The 16,087-nt window shown below is 42.2% G+C and overlaps 3 protein-coding genes across 3 annotated transcripts; 2 read left to right on the top strand and 1 right to left on the bottom strand.

Annotated features, from left to right (window-relative positions):
- Positions 1-3,885: 3,885 nt before the first annotated feature.
- LOC104425394 (transcription factor MYBC1) lies at positions 3,886-6,278 on the top strand. Its single transcript, XM_010038084.3, has one exon. The coding sequence runs from the start codon at positions 4,498-4,500 to the stop codon at positions 5,398-5,400; it is 903 nt and encodes a 300-aa protein (XP_010036386.2). The 5' UTR covers positions 3,886-4,497; the 3' UTR covers positions 5,401-6,278.
- Positions 6,279-7,777: 1,499 nt separating this feature from the next.
- Positions 7,778-10,181, bottom strand: LOC104425395 (psbP domain-containing protein 6, chloroplastic). The gene is made up of 3 exons (XM_010038085.3): positions 9,813-10,181; positions 9,085-9,401; positions 7,778-8,248 (listed from the first exon to the last, which is right to left on the bottom strand). The coding sequence occupies exons 1-3, from the start codon at positions 10,147-10,149 to the stop codon at positions 8,078-8,080; spliced, it is 825 nt and encodes a 274-aa protein (XP_010036387.2). The 5' UTR covers positions 10,150-10,181; the 3' UTR covers positions 7,778-8,077.
- A 1,500-nt stretch (positions 10,182-11,681) lies between these two features.
- LOC104427455 (70 kDa peptidyl-prolyl isomerase) lies at positions 11,682-15,008 on the top strand. The gene is made up of 12 exons (XM_010040552.3): positions 11,682-11,904; positions 11,995-12,081; positions 12,351-12,611; positions 12,899-12,976; positions 13,077-13,175; positions 13,248-13,439; positions 13,539-13,625; positions 13,715-13,872; positions 13,944-14,066; positions 14,151-14,297; positions 14,405-14,532; positions 14,665-15,008. The coding sequence occupies exons 1-12, from the start codon at positions 11,751-11,753 to the stop codon at positions 14,762-14,764; spliced, it is 1,614 nt and encodes a 537-aa protein (XP_010038854.2). The 5' UTR covers positions 11,682-11,750; the 3' UTR covers positions 14,765-15,008.
- The last annotated feature ends 1,079 nt before the right edge of the window (positions 15,009-16,087 follow it).

Here is a 16,087-nt window from a genome sequence, read left to right as displayed (position 1 = left end):
AACTAGCATTAGCAGAGAAGTTGAGTAATGCTTTCTACGAATTAAGTCTATTTTGATAACTAAATTTAGAATTTACTTTTAGCAGACGTTTTTCACACACTTCAACTGTTTATAGAAAGTTCGACCCAAAAAAAGAAAAAAAACTGTTCATAGAAAGAGTTGGTTATCAAGTAACTCTAATTGTACATTTTTGTGCTAAGATTGTATGAATAATTTGTCGCATTGTTTGGCTAAGGTCGTTTTTATTGGTTCTCCCAAATTATTTTATCAAATTATAATTAGACATGTGCAAACGGACTTAGAAAATAATTATATTCTACTGTGTAACTAATGTATCAAGGAAAGAATGTAAGTTTAACATACACCAAACTCACAAAGATCATTACAATTATCACTATTAGTCGAGTCAATTGCTGATTTTTGCATACCGCATATATTTTTATAGCTGCACTTAGAATCTAATTTTCACAATTTTTTTTTTCATATTTGAGTGAAGTTGATGTTAAAAAGAAGTGACTGTCAAATCTCACATTCTTTTATGCCAACATTAATCTTTCAAATTATTTTGTTAAGATTTATTTATCGTTCCTCTAATTTAATAGCAGTAGAGATATGGATAAATTAATCGCAAATATATATATTTATCGCAATACATGACATAACGTAAAGTTAAATGGAATTCATCCACGTATCATTAAAAATATTGAGATTTAGATAAAATAATTGCGAAAATATACTTATCACAATACATGACATAACGTAGAGCTAAATGGAATCCACTCATGTATCATAAAAATACCTACTTCAACGATGAAAAAGGGTGTTAAGGGGACAGGGCCATCAATGACCCCACCCCGCACCATTCCACGCCCTGCCATTCTCCTCGCCTCCCTTGACTGCCCTGTTCGGGTCGGTGCCCCGCGCCCGTCCACCGTGGCTAAAACACCCATGGGAGATGTGCTTTGAACCTCAAACAAGAACAGCACCCTAATGAGATTCTAGATTTAGAAAAGGTGAAGTGGGGTTGGTTCTTCTCTTTTTTTTTTTTTTTTTGTGGATGTTTTCCATTAGGGAATCTGATTTGTCCTCTTGTCAGATCATGGAATGGCGGATGTGATATTTTGTATCTGGCATTAAGCCCCCACGTTAACGTCACTAGAAAAAGAAAAGAAAGATAAAACAAGTAGATCAGCAAAAGCCCCTCCTTTTTCTCTTTTCTTTAGGGGCTTGGGAGTCAAACCTCCACTATCCTCTCCCATGTTTATCTTCACCCAAAATTTTTGAAAAATCAGGAGGGGTAAAATTACTAATTTTAGGACAGGTTGGCTGCTCAAGATATTCTTCCCTAGGGGCAGGCCAGTACAGTACACCCATCCACAAAAATCAATTGATTAAACATAATAAGTAAATAATAATAATAATAATAATGTTATCCCCCATACCTAACACGAAACTCGGCTGATTCCCCACTAGCCCATTTACACAAATATAATTTTCTAAAATTTATTAGTACTTTATGTTTTGTTTTTTCTTTTCTTGGCTGCATGAAATCCCCACGAATTATTCGGGAAATTTCAATCATTTTTTTTATCGTCCACGTCCAATCATCCCCTAATCTCGATTAGTCCGGCCGCAACCTGTCCCTCTCTCCCTAGGCGGAAATGAAGAAAAATCTGAGCTTGAGAGTTGACAGACAGACAATCAGAACTAGAAGCATCATCGGGTATTGGAGGATATCATCGACTGTCGGCCAAAGGAGTGATGATTCTCTGGATAATCAAGAATCAAGTGGGTCGTTCCTCCCGATCGGATCGAAGGAGCGGATAGGACCTGGGAGAGACTCCCCCGATGCTCATCATGTAGAGAGAGAGAGAGAGAGAGAGTCCAAGACTGACAGCAGAGAAAAGGGCAAGTACTTGTTGGTTGAGAACGATGTTGAGGATGGGTTAATGTTGCAAAGACTGGACTCGTTTGTCCTCGTGAATGCAGGCTAGTTCTCGGGTGGATCTTGGATCCAGTTTGGAGCTGAATTGCAGTTGCAGAATGGATCGCTTTGATTCTCGACTCCAAATATTAAGAATTGGCTCTGACATGATAACTTTCAAATTCTTAATATGAAATATACCACTCTGGAATCAATCGCACTTTTAATTATTATATTCTCTCAATTCGAGTTTTAATTTTGAAATGATATTTAAAAAAAAAAATTGATTTGTAAAGTAACTTGCCAATTTTTATATGCTTCATTATTTGATTTCTAAAGTATTTTGCCAAACACATATTAAGGGCAGGCCAGTTCTTGACAAAATTAATTTTTTACGCATTCTTGAAATTAAGAATATGGATAAAAATGCATGTCGCGGCATTGTATTAATGTTGATTGTCTTATCATTTAAAAAAATTTCAACTTGATTGTATAGATTCGCTACATCATATTCCGTATCACTTATATCATATCATAATATAATTTATATTTATTTTTTCATAAGTAAACCCTAGGTTTTTTTGTTTTTTTTGGGTTCCAAGTCTAAGTGCTGATCAAAGGCTATTAATAAAACATAAGCATGCTGATCATGCGGAAGCAGTCGCTTTCGAAATTCTAGAGTTAAGTCAATTTAAGGTGTCCAAATATTTTAATCACAAGTCCTTAAATGAGATAAAATAGTATCTTGTTCTCAATCCCCGTTCAACTTGTTAGAAATCTCCTCAAATGCGATGACATAGAGAGAAGAAGACCGGAACGACTTCGCTCGAAAAGGAAAGTGAAAAAGCTCAAGTGATATCAAACTTTAGCTAAAAATAAATAAAAAAATTTCCTATAAGTAAAAGTCAGTCATTAGGAAGAGATTCTAGCATCGGCCCCACCAATAAACAATGCATAATCAATCTTGGAACTCAATCCATGTGAGGTCCCTACCACAATAGATGATTGAGATTGACTTGATCTACGATACGGACAACTAAATCTTGGAAAATGAGATGTTAAAGATATTTCATTTATCGAGCAATTCATTACTAGATACCACTAATGGGTTCGAATGGACTGATTTGGTAGAAAAAAGAAAATAAAAGGTTTTTAACTGATCACAAGGAGAAGGACGGGAAATAATCCTAAGGGATCGGGCCATAGTATCGTAAAGCGCATTTGAACATATATATCATTTCATATACTTTGGACAGTAACCAAATGATATTCACATAAAAAGGTGAAAAATTCACTGGTATGAACAGAGCCGCAGAAGTAGTTACACTAGAAGGGGTGAAATTCAGACAGGAACCGTGTAATTCAAAAACAGAGGCGTGCGATTCGAAAACAGAGGTTGCGAAAACAGCAAACGAGATGTTTATGGTAAATTTTCCCGGTCCGGAAATCTTCCTTATTCGCCCAGCAAAGCGAGGGGAGTGACAAGAGAAAGCAGTACATACGAGAAAAGGCGAGGGAAAGGACCACGCAGCACGCACCGCCAGTGCGGGTCTGCTCCAGTGCGTACAATGTCTGATACGACATGGTACAGCTCCCCTATATGGCAGCAACGCCAAATTTTTCTATTCCGAATTCCATCATGTTAATCCCCCTTATTCTATTATTTTCTCTCTCTCTCTCTCTCTCTCTCTCTGCTCAGCTCAAGCTCATCCTAGCCTCCCGCACGCGCCACCCGCGGCCGTGAACCGACGTCCTCCTCTGTTTTTCCTCTGTTTTTCCCCGTTTCGGCCGGCGCGAGTGGGAAGTACTGATGCTGCGACGCGACCCCGAAATCCCGGGAAAAAAAAAAAAGGATATTAGGAAAAGGGGAGGAGGGGGTGGGAGAGGAGGAAAATCCTATTTCGATTATTTTAATGTAGATACGATGATGTTGTATACGGACAGGCGAGCGAATCAGTGGAGGAGGCGGAGGGATTGGGGGCTCTTAAGAAAGAGAGAGAGAGAGAGAAAGAAAAACGGGGGAAAATCCCACGAGAAAATCAGAGTTTTGAGGGGAAAAGACCGAAAGCATCGGCTACAGTACACTCCTCCCTCCCCTGAATAAAAGCTGATCATAAGAATACAAGATCCACCTCGATTCTCTCTCCACCCTGCTCTCCCTCCTCCTCCTCCTCCTCCACCATATCCACCTCCGCCGCCGCCGCCGCCGCCGCCGCCAGCACCGTCTCTCTCTCTCTCTGTCTTCCTCGTCCAATCTTGAGAGAGAGAGAGAGAGAGAGAGAGGGGGGAGACGGAGATTCTTGGAGAAAGTCCAGTCTCGTTTGCTCGTTTTCTTGATAGCCCTGTTCCCCTTTCGCGTTTTCGTTTTTCTCCCTCCCCGTTACGCCTCGCAAGCTCTCCCCTTTTTTCTCGTTAACCCAATTTTCCGGTCTGTCTCGTCCAACACCTGCGCTAAATCTTCTCCTCGCGCAGAATTAGGCCGATTTCCTGGATCAAGAACGCAAATTTGCGAAGTGGGTGTCTCGAATTTCGCGAGCAAGAAGAGAGAGAGGGAGAGAGAGAGCGAGGCAAGAATGAGGGAAGAGGACTCGAATTGGTTCTCCAAATGGGAAGACGAGCTGCCGTCGCCTGACGAGCTCACCCCGCTCTCTCAAACCCTAATCACCCCCGATCTCGCCCTCGCCTTCGACATCCCGACGCCGCCGCACGCCAACCCGTCCCCGACCAGCCCCCGCGCCACCCGCCCCCACCCCGACCAACCACTCCGGCCACCTCCCCCGCCGAGCTCCGTCACCCAGCCCATCTCGGCCGAGTTCGCCGACTCCAGCGAGCTCGGGCCCAACTCCGGCGGCGACGAGCCGGCCCGCACCCTCAAGCGGCCGCGCCTCGTCTGGACGCCCCAGCTCCACAAGCGGTTCGTCGACGCGGTCGCCCACCTGGGGATCAAGAACGCCGTGCCCAAGACCATCATGCAGCTGATGAGCGTGGATGGGTTGACCCGGGAGAATGTGGCCAGCCACTTGCAAAAGTACCGCCTTTACCTCAAGCGCATGCAGGGATTGTCCGTCGGGGGCGGCGGCGGCGGGGGCGGGGGCGGCGGCCTGGCTGCATCGTCTGATCCTGCTACCGATCATCTGTTCGCGAGCTCGCCCGTGCCGGCGCATTTCTTGCATCCGGTCCGGCCCAGCTCGGAGCATTACTTGCCGTTCGTGCCGGTTGCGCTGCAACACCACCAGATGGCGGCCGCGGCCGGCCACCCACAGCTACAACCGCAGTATCACAGGCAGGTGGGGCATTTCGGGCCGCCGCCGAACGGGCAATTTGAGCATCCTTTCTTGTCGAGGCAAGCGGGGCCAATTCATAGGATGGGAGCACCGATTCACAATCCGGTGCAACCTTATGTGGAGGACTTGGAATCTGCTAATGCAAACGGTGGCAGGAAAGTTCTCACTCTCTTCCCAACTGGAGATGATTGAACTTGGGCAGTAGTTGCAGTTTTTTCTTTGATTTTGCTGTTTTTTTACTCTTGATGATCCTATTATTGTGTCATGTGCAATGTGGTGTCTGTAATCTGTGGGTAACAACTGTTTAGTCTATGGTTTAGGCGTTAGTTGCTCTATGTTGTCCTAGTTGCCTTTTAGTAGGTGATGGTGAAAGCTTTTAGTGGAGCAATTGGATATGGACTTCCACTAGAGCTTAAATTGGCTTCATCGAGAGGCCTCTGTCGCGTAATTGACCGCATGCCTACATTTGATGAGTGGGACTGGTGGGTATTGTCGACTCGTGTCGTCCTTCATGTGGGCTCCTACATGTTTTGGGTAAACTGTTGGTACCAGTCTGTATGTTCTATTGATCCTTTTTCTCTTGAGGCGTTGATCATCATGCGATGGTCGCTCTTGGCAAACATCTACCACCAATTCTGAAATGTTGCAGAAGGTGGAATTCGTCGACCTCAGTCTATTATAGTTTCCATTAAACTGCAGCTTGGAGATGAGATGAGTTCTTGTGCATATCAGAGCTTTTGTTCGGATGAGGGGTTCTCGCTGGGGGACGAAACGCCAGATCTTAAAGCTTGCAGGTGATAACAATAATGCTGGCCATCTCTGATTTCTTGAAATTCGAGGACATTGAGCGGAATCTTTTATGCTTAAGTTTCCTCTACTTAGTTATTGTTTAGAGTCGGAACTCAACTTTCTGTACATTAACTCCAGGGAAGACTTTAAAAGCCCCACTTTGAGGGGAACTGTAACTGTTCAGAGAAGGGACATTATTATATGGATGCAGATTGTTGTATGCCCTATCAACTATGGACCTTGATGATTTAGTCTGAATCGGTGCTTATAAGTTTTCTGCAGTCTTTTCTCAGAAAGAGAGGGAGAGAAAGCTGATATCCTGTATGTGGAGTGGCTACAAACAGGTGGTCATGATCCGAATGCCTAGTTTTGTTAGGGAATTCTGCTTTTGATTAATAGATGGAACCTTTGATGTGAACTACGCGTTTTTATTTCGCTGTTGGGATGCTTCCGGTGAGTATTCTTCTCAGGGTATTATCTGAACGGTTAGTCCAGAAGCTTATGCCTAGTGATTCGCTTTGCATTTTCACCCTCTGGTTCTGGCATATTAGCTTCCCCTCCCCAACTTGGATTGCAACTCTGCTGTAACTTATTAGATGCTAAGTCACGTTTGGATTGCTTGCGAATGTACCAGATAAAAGTCGAGTTCTCCTTTGGTTTCCTCTACTAAGTTTCTGGATATCCTAGTGAAGTTCTTGTTCTCTTGTTTGCTAATCACTACAACATGTGGCTTTGTCGGTAAAACACAAGTCCTTTGTCTGAACATCCTCACGATCTTCTCCTTCTAGTTTGTCACTATCATTCCTTAAATTGAGCTGAGGAATCTTGTTCGCGTTTCTTCGATTTTGGGCAAAGGGTTCAGTGGTTTCAATTTAACCCTTCCATGCCATTCGTTTTTGGCCTTTCCCCTTCCAAGGTTCATTTACATAAAGATCATGTGATTTTGTGTGGTTGTTTCTCGGTTTTGTTTCTAACTTTTGATACCCCAAGAGGGGTTTAAACTTCGTCAAAGTTCTTCAGGCCTGATGCGGTAACGTGATTAAGTGAACTGGATCTGGTAAAAAGGGACAGTACAAACTGGATCTGGTAAAAAGGGACAATGCATATTGCACGAGGCAGTCCTTTTTTACTCTCCTTTTTGTGGCGTTGGTATGTGGTTACAAAGGTTGTCTGTCAAACTTAAAAGGTGATTAAAAATCTTTTGTCCTCTTAACACTTGACTTAAACAGAGCACATGATAGGGACGACCTAATTATGGACCCAGGAGCAATAATTTTCTCAAATCCTTAGTTATACCGTCCACCTTTTTTAGATCTTCCTAGGGATCAGCAATTGATGATTTGGCACATAAACAAGATTTAGATTAAATGTTAAATGAGCCAAGGATAAACAATCCTCTTTGCCACTTCAATGGGGTTTGATAAAGGGGGTACTGGTATCTCATCACTGACAGCTCAGATTCAACTGAGCCAATTAATTCACAAAAGTATTCAATCAAATCATCTTACGTATCAATTATTAGTCTCTAAATATTGCAAATTTTATCTTGAGATTTCGCTTTCCAAGGTCAACACCGACTTAAAAAAGTCTCTGCCTCCTCCTTGTCGCTTAAAGCGTAAGCCAGTTTCGTTGATGATTATGCACGATGGATCATCATTAGACAATTCCATCAAGATTTCATTACTGATGAAGCAAAGGATCAGCACACCTGTAAAGACTTACTCTTCTTTTTTTAGTTTGTCACTAGATGCAGTTTCAGGTAAAAAGATGAAACCCCGTGTGATCCGCTTTCAAGAATCGCAATCAATTCCTCTCGGTTTTCATGATGTCGAATGTTTACATTTAGGCATCATGTTCGAAAAGTGATCGACAAGATATGGAAAATGGGTACAATTTAGACCACATCAGGAAGCTCCAAAATCCCAACTAGATGGATATAGGATCGGTAAAAGAAGAGTAATTGGCTATAGGCCACGTACAATACAGTATTATCTTGTTTCCGGACTCCCGCCGAGAGGATTGAATCTTCTCCTCCGAAAGTAACGTTTTAACCACATCCTGTTTCCCTTCCCTTAGATTACTAAACTTGAAAAGAATCCAGCATTGCTCTCAGAGTCTTTTCAGATGCTTGCCACTGTTTGTCGTTCGCACTGGCAACAAATAAAACGACAGTGTTCCCTTTTGCCGTCGCCTTAGCAAGATTGTGTGAACCCGTTAGAGCATATGGAGTCTCTAGCACGTACTTGTAATACTGCATCCACAATGTAAATAACAGCCAAGTATCAAATCAACAGGTTAAGTATAAACGTGTGAAGCTCAGCATAAAGGACCAACAAATTTTTGCCCTCCTCAAGACAATCTTCTCTTAGTTTGCATCATGTGCAACCTGAACTATGAGGAGGGAGAAGATAAGGATGGGCCTCTGTCATTGATTATGTCTAACCTGAACGACTGGAAGGAAATGAAATGTGACATCAAAGCTTTAAGATCATTTAACTGGAATTCGACCAAAATTTAAATGGCGGGTCGCAATGGTACCCTCCTACTACTGTTGTTGGCAAATGAAGTGGAGAAAACACCCCCGCTTGGACCCAAAAATGTAAAAAGAAAGAAAGAAGGGAAGAAGGAAGCAAGAAAATTGCCTTAGGTTCTTGAAGTTGAATGTGGCCGCCAGCTAGAACTCCCCAACTCATTTTGTCAGTTTTATATTTTTTTTGGTAAAACCGCAAAAAGCCAACCAATTTTCATGGAAAGCCCACGAATTGATGATGATTAGCCAAGTCTCATGTGTGAACTTTTATTCTGCTCTCTTGAACTTTATGAGACTCATTTCCATGCAATGACTTGACCAGCTAGCTTAAGGGCTAAGTCGTATGAAATACCCAGATTTCTTAAGGTCTGGCCGCTAATGTGTAAGCATATAAATCTAGCATCTATCAGGGAACAGAAGTTCCCATTGGGGATGCAACTTCCAGAACACGAATCCGAATATCCCCGAGTATAATGGAACTCGACCAAACCGAAAACAAAATCCTACTCAAAGCGCCTATCGTGTGACGACAGAATGAGCAGACAGAATGTGAATACCGTCTGATCACCGAGCTTTTCAACTGATGCTTCCAAGAGCTCATCCGGGTCGAGCGTGTTCCCCGTCACGAAAGGGCCGAGAGAGGCGATCAACTTCTCCGGGCTCCCGATCTCCTCGATGGACGCATTGGGCTTATTCGTGAGGCGTACGAGAGGGGAGGCCACCACCTGAACTTTCCCTTGCCTGTCGTCCTCGAACTTCACCTCCACCCACGGCTCCGCGCACTTCGGCTGGCAGTAATTGCCCGACAATATGTTGGCCACCCGCATCTGTTTCCAGGTCGGGGGGAGGATGAATTGGTAGGGTTCAACATTCCCTGCAGATCACTAAATTTCGAGTATCATTTGAATCTGACAACACCAACAGCCACAGGAGTCAACACCATCCGCATTTCATCATCAGCAGACATAATTAACACTTACCCTCCAGCATATTCGGTACAAAAAACACTCTGCAATCGACATTATACGTGATGCATACGATTAGATTCGGAATTGGAAAACGAAGATGATGGAAAGCGGTCTCATTTAGCCAACAATGTCTACATTGGGGGAAGGATCGAGTGCAGAAATGATCAAATTCACCACTTTACAACATCAAAAACGCCACCTTGCACACTCCACAATCTTCCCGCACGCAAATTCATGCAGAGCCGATCACTCGCACATCGAAAGGAAACGCCGACGAACGAGAGAGTGACCGAAGGGCGGAAGGACGGCGGTTTTACCTGCGCGGAGCGCGGGGGTGTCTTTCGGGGAAGCCTTGAAGAAGACGAAGGAAGGGTCGGAGGGCGACGGCGGGAGGTACGAGCCGACCTCCACCTCCTTCGCCGCCGCCGCCGGCAGCACGCCCGGCGGCGTGCTCCACAGGAGGGGGGCCAGGGCCAGAGCCGCCGTCCCTCGCTTCAGGAGCTCCCTCCTCTCGAGCCGGCCGCCGCCCTCGACCTCGCGGCGGAATGCGGCTCGGACGGAGGTCTTTCCAGGAGATTTCGGAGGGGCCGGAGCCGAGAGGAAGGCCAACGGCGACGGAGGCGCGCGAGCGGCGGTCATCGTTGCAGGCGACATGATAGAGAGAGAGAGAGAGAGAAAGTGGTGACGGAGGAAAGATTTTGGCCTCCCGCCCTTATCCGTTGAGACCGGACGCCACGTGGAGGCTGGGGATTGGCTCTCGTAAAAACTTTGGATTTCAAATAAATTTTGCTTGCTAAGCCTCGACTTGTTGGTTATGAAGCACCGACACTCTTCAAAAACTCGTGTCGTGTCGGACACTTCGAACGTGTCCAACACTCTCCGACATTTAATCAACTTTCCCGACACTCTCTACACTCGAGTCGAAATTCCTACATATGAGTTTTCGACACATGATTCCGATATCGACGTGAATTTTAAAAATTCAATAAATGAGAAATGAAAATATATATGTGAAAAAAAAATACAATAATAAAAATAATAAATGGAAAAAGAAGAAAAACTTAGTATTCTCTTATCTTCTTATTCTCGATACACAATTCACCTCTTAAGTTATTTTTTATCATCTTCCAACATATTTAATATGCGAGTCCAGAATATTGAAAGATAGTTGAATTTGTCACATTGAAACAATAAATGATATTAATAAATGGCGGATTGATGTTTTTAGTGTAAATTCATTATATGCTTATTTTATTTATTTATTTATTTATGAATTTGAAATAATCATTTATGTATATATAAAAATATATATTTAATATACAACATGTCTTAACGTATCGAAATTTTCTGTTTTTTGAGAAATGATGTATCGGCGTGCTATGTCATGTATCGCGTGTCGGTGCTAGTGCTACTTAGTTCGTCGGTTTGAAATTGCCGACCCTGTCACGGCGGTTTCCCGATTCTACCTCGAACGTTGTCTTCGTGCTCGAGGGGAGCGTCCGCCGAATTGTCAGACGTCGTGAAAGGATGTCGCACTAGGATAAAATTTTGTTAAGATGATTAATCGCGAAATATATGCGAAGGCGAATGCACTTATGTCGTGGTCTTGAACGGTGATAAGATATTTTGAAAAATTGGGTATGTCGAGCCGTGCAAGGGACTCGTGCATTTTATATTACGGATAATAACTTAAATAGTATATGAATTTCGGCTGAACTTGCAATATAATATCTAAATATTTAATTTGTCCAATGTAGTTCTTGAACTTTATTTAAATATGCAATTTAATCATGAACTTTTAATTTATTCGATATAATTCATGAAGTTTTCGTACATGTTCAATTTAATCGACCTATTTGAAAATATTTAATATTATTATTCTATTAATTCAAATTTAGTAACGACATTGAACATTTTTACATAGTTTGAAAATTAAATTGAATATATATCAAAACTTCATGAACCACCTAAAAAAAATTAAAAGATTAAGGATTATAATGCATATTGGACCAAAGTTGAGGCATCATTTGTCATATTATTGGTTTAAAAAAAGAAAAAACAGTGCTTTGATCCTTATCCCACATTACCTAATGAATAGGCCCAGAAGATGGCCCAATACCGAGCCCAAAGTCCACAGAGGAAATAACAGAAAAATCTCAACTGCAGAATCACAGGAATGGAGGGAAACCGATGACAGGCTTATCTTCTTCTAACTGAAAACTCTTCACTCTGTACACTCACTCTCTCATATCTAAATGGCAGCTTCCTGCTTGATAGCTCGAAGCGATGGCGTCGAGCTTTCGGGACTCCCGGAGAAGGAAGTTCAAATCGGGAAAGGCGGGCTCAGGAAGCGGATTCTCAGGAAGGGAAATTCGTGGCGGACTCCTTGTCCCGGCGACCAAGTACATGGTACTCAGACACGACTTTTTTTTGGCGTTTTCCATGCTCTGAACGAGCGAATGATGGACGGGATTTCATTTATTCTCGTTTGGATTGCAGTTCGCTACAGTGGGCGAGTCAAGGACGGCGCTCTTCTCGATTCGGGCGGTGGAGGGAGTACCGCAATGGAGTTCAAGTTAGGCCAATGTGAGCAGCGAAAGACCTACAAGTTGCACTCGATTATTTCAGCAGATTGGTTTTACTTCTGGAGTTGGGTTTTGAAGCTTGATCATGAGAACACGACTATTTTCTGTCTCTCTATACTGGAATTACTTGCTGAAAGATGGGAGTGCTAAATTCTTGTACAAGCGTGACGTATCTAATATCACTCAATGCAAATATCTGTGAACTTTCTTTCATGCTGCCTGTGAGTTTAGGTTGTCTCCTTGCTGATGAGACAGTGTACTAAATTTAAGGTGAGGTGATAGAAGGATGGGACGAAGGAGTTGCCACGATGAAGAAGGGAGAGAGAGCGATCTTCACGATACCACCGAACTTGGCTTATGGCGAATCGGGGTCTCCTCCACTCGTCCCTCCGAACGCCACTCTCGTTTTTGACATCGAGATGGTATCGTGGACCAGCGTCAGGGATTTGACAGGAGATGGAGGAGTCCTGAAGAAGATTATCAAAGAGGGGGAGGGCTGGGCTACTCCTCGGGACGCTGATGAAGTTTCAGGTAATCACTTCTTTTGGTTAATATATTAAACAATCGGCGAATTGCCTCTTGTCTGGAAACAGGGAAAAATCGTCCGATATCTTTTAAACTGCACCGTCACACTCAACCACACGAGTTTGAGTACAGAGTTTCAAGATTGTTAGGTTGTTTTTTCTTCCTAGTAAGGTACTAATGACAAATGCGCCAGGACAAGATTCCAGGGGAAAAAGAAAAGAACTTTCGGCATCTTTCTACATATTGAGAATAAGAGGGTATTAACAAATAACAAATAACTGATCTTGTTGCAGTCAGATACGAGGTGATGCTTGAGGACGGAACTGTCATCTTGAAGTCCGACGGAGATGTGGAGTTTCAAATCGGGCAAGGTGGGTTGAACTCGAACTTGCCTCGTATTATATTTAATAGCTTCACGTCCCCTGGTAGAAATGAGAGAGGCACTCTGAAATGTTCCTAGTGATTCTTCAGATTCTAGTTTCGAAAAAGTGCATCTGTGTCCAGCGATGAGCATAGCGGTGAAAACCATGAGGAAGGGTGAGAAAGCAGAGCTAGCTGTGAAGTTTTCTTGTAAGTCACTGCTACTATTTCTTCCCTCCAAGGTAGACACACATGAATATAGATTACCTATGCTTTCTTCAGATGGCTTCAGGGGGAGAACTGTACCTGAAAGCATTGAACTTGGTGCCTCGGCTGATTCCAATCTAGTCATCCAGTTTGAGTTAATCGCGTGGAAAAGTGTTGTTGATGTTACTGGAGATAAGAAAGTGCTCAAGAAGATTGTAAGAGCCGGTGAAGGCTTTGACCATCCTGATGAAGGATCGGTTGTCAAAGGTGAATTACTGTAAGCATAGTGGAACGATCTCTTAAAATGTAAACGTCCATACAGAGTTCTCCCGTTTAGTCATTGTGCTAATGAGTTCTTTCTTTCAGTGGCATATACTGGTAAATTTGAAGACGGAAGCATTTTTGAGAGGAAGGGATCGACTGAGGAGCCTTTCGAGTATGTAGCACTTGAAGGTATTATGCATTCATTCGCACTCCCAGACAGCAATTTGCAACTTCGTCAAATGAGCAGAAGCTGATTATGAATGTTTATGCCTGCTCAGAACAAGTCAATGAGGGCCTAGACAGGGCAATCCTGAGCATGAAGAAAGGAGAACAAGCCCTTGTGACTATGAGAACCAACTCTGTCGGTCTAGATGATTCGGTGGTCTCGACAAATTCAGTGTTGAGTTATGAAGTTGAATTGATTGACTTTACCAAGGTCATTTTCACGTTCTTCATTACTTGATCCGATTTGTTGCTACACATAGAATGAAGTTCTGTTCTTTACAGGACAAACCGTTTTGGAAGATGAATGCCTGTGAAAAGTTAGAAGCATGCGAAAGCACAAAGAACGATGGAAATTCTCTGTTCAAGACCGGGAGGTTCTGGTGTGCATCGAAGAAATACGAGAAGGTAACCAATGGAAAATGCCATCACAAATTTTTATGGCTGAGTGATATATTTCACCACTACTATTGACTTATAATCTGCCTGCAGGCTGAGAAATATGTACAGTTTGATCACTGTTTTACTGATGAAGAGAAGAGCTCAGTGAATGCGTTACGGCTATCATGCTATTTGAACAATGCTGCTTGTAAACTTAGATTGGGGGACTACAGTGGAGCCACAAAATTCTGTACAAAGGTCTCTCTCTCAGGATGAACAGAGTTCTTGCCTTGTTAAATGACTTAGTACACCCGATTCCAGTAAGGAAGGAACAAATTTATACATTCACACTCTCTCTGTGACAGGCCTTGGATCTTGATCCTTGCAATATCAAGGCTTTGTACAGGAGATCACAAGCATACCTGAAAAGTTGTGATTTCGATGAGGCCGAGAGTGATATTAACAAGGCGTTGATTCTCCAACCAGAGAATAGGTATGCAAAATTTGCCATGTGACTCTCCTTGATCAGAAGGCAACTAGCTTTTGGTTTTTTTTTTTCATTCAGTTAGAACCGATACTTCATGTTTTGATTAGTCGAATTTCTCTTGCCTTTGATGAATTGCAGAGATGTGAAACTTGTGTACAAGGAGCTAAAAGACAAGCAAAAGGAATACAAGGTATATCAGGCCGAGATATCTCGGACAATGCTCTCACGGATGGCTTAAAACAGAGCAAGAGCAGTTACAAGCATCGAACTGCAAATCTTCCCATTAAAATTGTTCTTCCTTGTACGATGCAGTCTAACATCATGTAGCCTGTAAAGTGCAGTCTAGTGTGTCATGAGCACATGCTCATTTTTTTTTATCACTGTAGCAGAGAAGAGTTGAAGGACAATGAATAGATTATATGTTTCTTCATAGCAGTTTGCTTACTTTCTTTCAATCAGCAACATAGTTCTGTGACTTCAAATTGGTTGATGGTGCTGGATTTTTCGGTTTGACAGACAGCTTCCTCTTCAGAAATCAAAGGGTCCTTCGCAAGTTGAGCAAATTGAAGAGTGTCAGTCGGATGGTCTTATGTAGCAACAAAATGTAGGATGCAATACGTGCAACCCCAAGATCTTCATAACCAAAACAAGATGATAGATGATTGAGTAGAAAGATGAACGCACCTATTTTGTAATCCATAGTTCTTGATGCGGAAGCAGAAAAGCAATGATTTACGCATAAGTCTTTATCATCTATTGCCCTATGTACCACTGGCAGCTCAATGAGATGGCCTCCTTACCCTTTTGCGTTACGTTTCCAATCAGATCCTCTCATTATGAGCCAAGCTTAACTCGATCCACACTAACCAACCCCATATAAGACTAATTAAAAAACCTTCAATCTCACCTTAGACTAACCCCATAAAACGGTAATCGTAAAATGATAAATTACAATATCAATTAATGTAGTCCACATCAGGAAAACTCTTACACAAAAAGCATGTGAAAGAAATTAAATCTTGCGCGAGTTTTAAGTTTTTATTACCTCTTAAATTAGTAAGCAATCAATCAAGTTCATACTTTACGAACTTAAATTACAAACTCTACTCTGTTCCCAGAAACAATTTCCACTTATAAATGATTTTTTATTTTATTTTATTCCCAAGAATAATTTCTGAGCATTTGAAAGCGTTTGTTAAATGTTCAAAATTTTTATTCTCGAAGTAGAAATGCATTTAGTAGAACTCTTAAATTTTTTTGTTTCTTTTAAATTTTAGTACTTGTATTATATTTTTCCTATTTTTCTTTTTATTTTTCCTTTTCTCTTCTTCTTCCTCCTTCTTTGTAGCCAGTTGCTGGCGACTGCAATGGCCTGTGACCGGCGGGGGGAAGAAGAAGAGAGTAGGATAAAAGAAAAAAATAAGAAAAATAAGTTTGGGCTTGAGTTTGGAATTGTTTCTAAGAACAAATCAATAATTTTTTTTTTTCTACTTTTAGATTCTGTTCCAAATCTATTCTTGTGAGCAAATAAATGGATTTTTGTTCTCTAGAACAAAAAATT

The sequence above is a fragment of the Eucalyptus grandis genome, chromosome 1 (genome assembly GCF_016545825.1).
Source record: "Eucalyptus grandis isolate ANBG69807.140 chromosome 1, ASM1654582v1, whole genome shotgun sequence".
Taxonomy (NCBI): domain Eukaryota; kingdom Viridiplantae; phylum Streptophyta; class Magnoliopsida; order Myrtales; family Myrtaceae; genus Eucalyptus; species Eucalyptus grandis.
Note: the sequence above shows the minus strand (reverse complement) of the source record. Positions and strands in the feature narration are given on the sequence as shown.

Coding starts and splice junctions, on each gene's coding strand:
- LOC104425394 (XM_010038084.3), top strand. CDS start 4,498: ATGAGGGAAGAGGACTCGAATTGGTTCTCCAAATGGGAAGACGAGCTG.
- LOC104425395 (XM_010038085.3), bottom strand. CDS start 10,149: ATGTCGCCTGCAACGATGACCGCCGCTCGCGCGCCTCCGTCGCCGTTG. Junction 9,402..9,812: donor CACCCCCGCGCTCCGCGCAG/GTAAAACCGCCG, acceptor AGTGATCTGCAG/GGAATGTTGAACCCTACCAA. Junction 8,249..9,084: donor AAAAGCTCGGTGATCAGACG/GTATTCACATTC, acceptor TTGTGGATGCAG/TATTACAAGTACGTGCTAGA.
- LOC104427455 (XM_010040552.3), top strand. CDS start 11,751: ATGGCAGCTTCCTGCTTGATAGCTCGAAGCGATGGCGTCGAGCTTTCG. Junction 13,440..13,538: donor TGAAGGATCGGTTGTCAAAG/GTGAATTACTGT, acceptor TCTTTCTTTCAG/TGGCATATACTGGTAAATTT. Junction 14,067..14,150: donor CATCGAAGAAATACGAGAAG/GTAACCAATGGA, acceptor ATCTGCCTGCAG/GCTGAGAAATATGTACAGTT.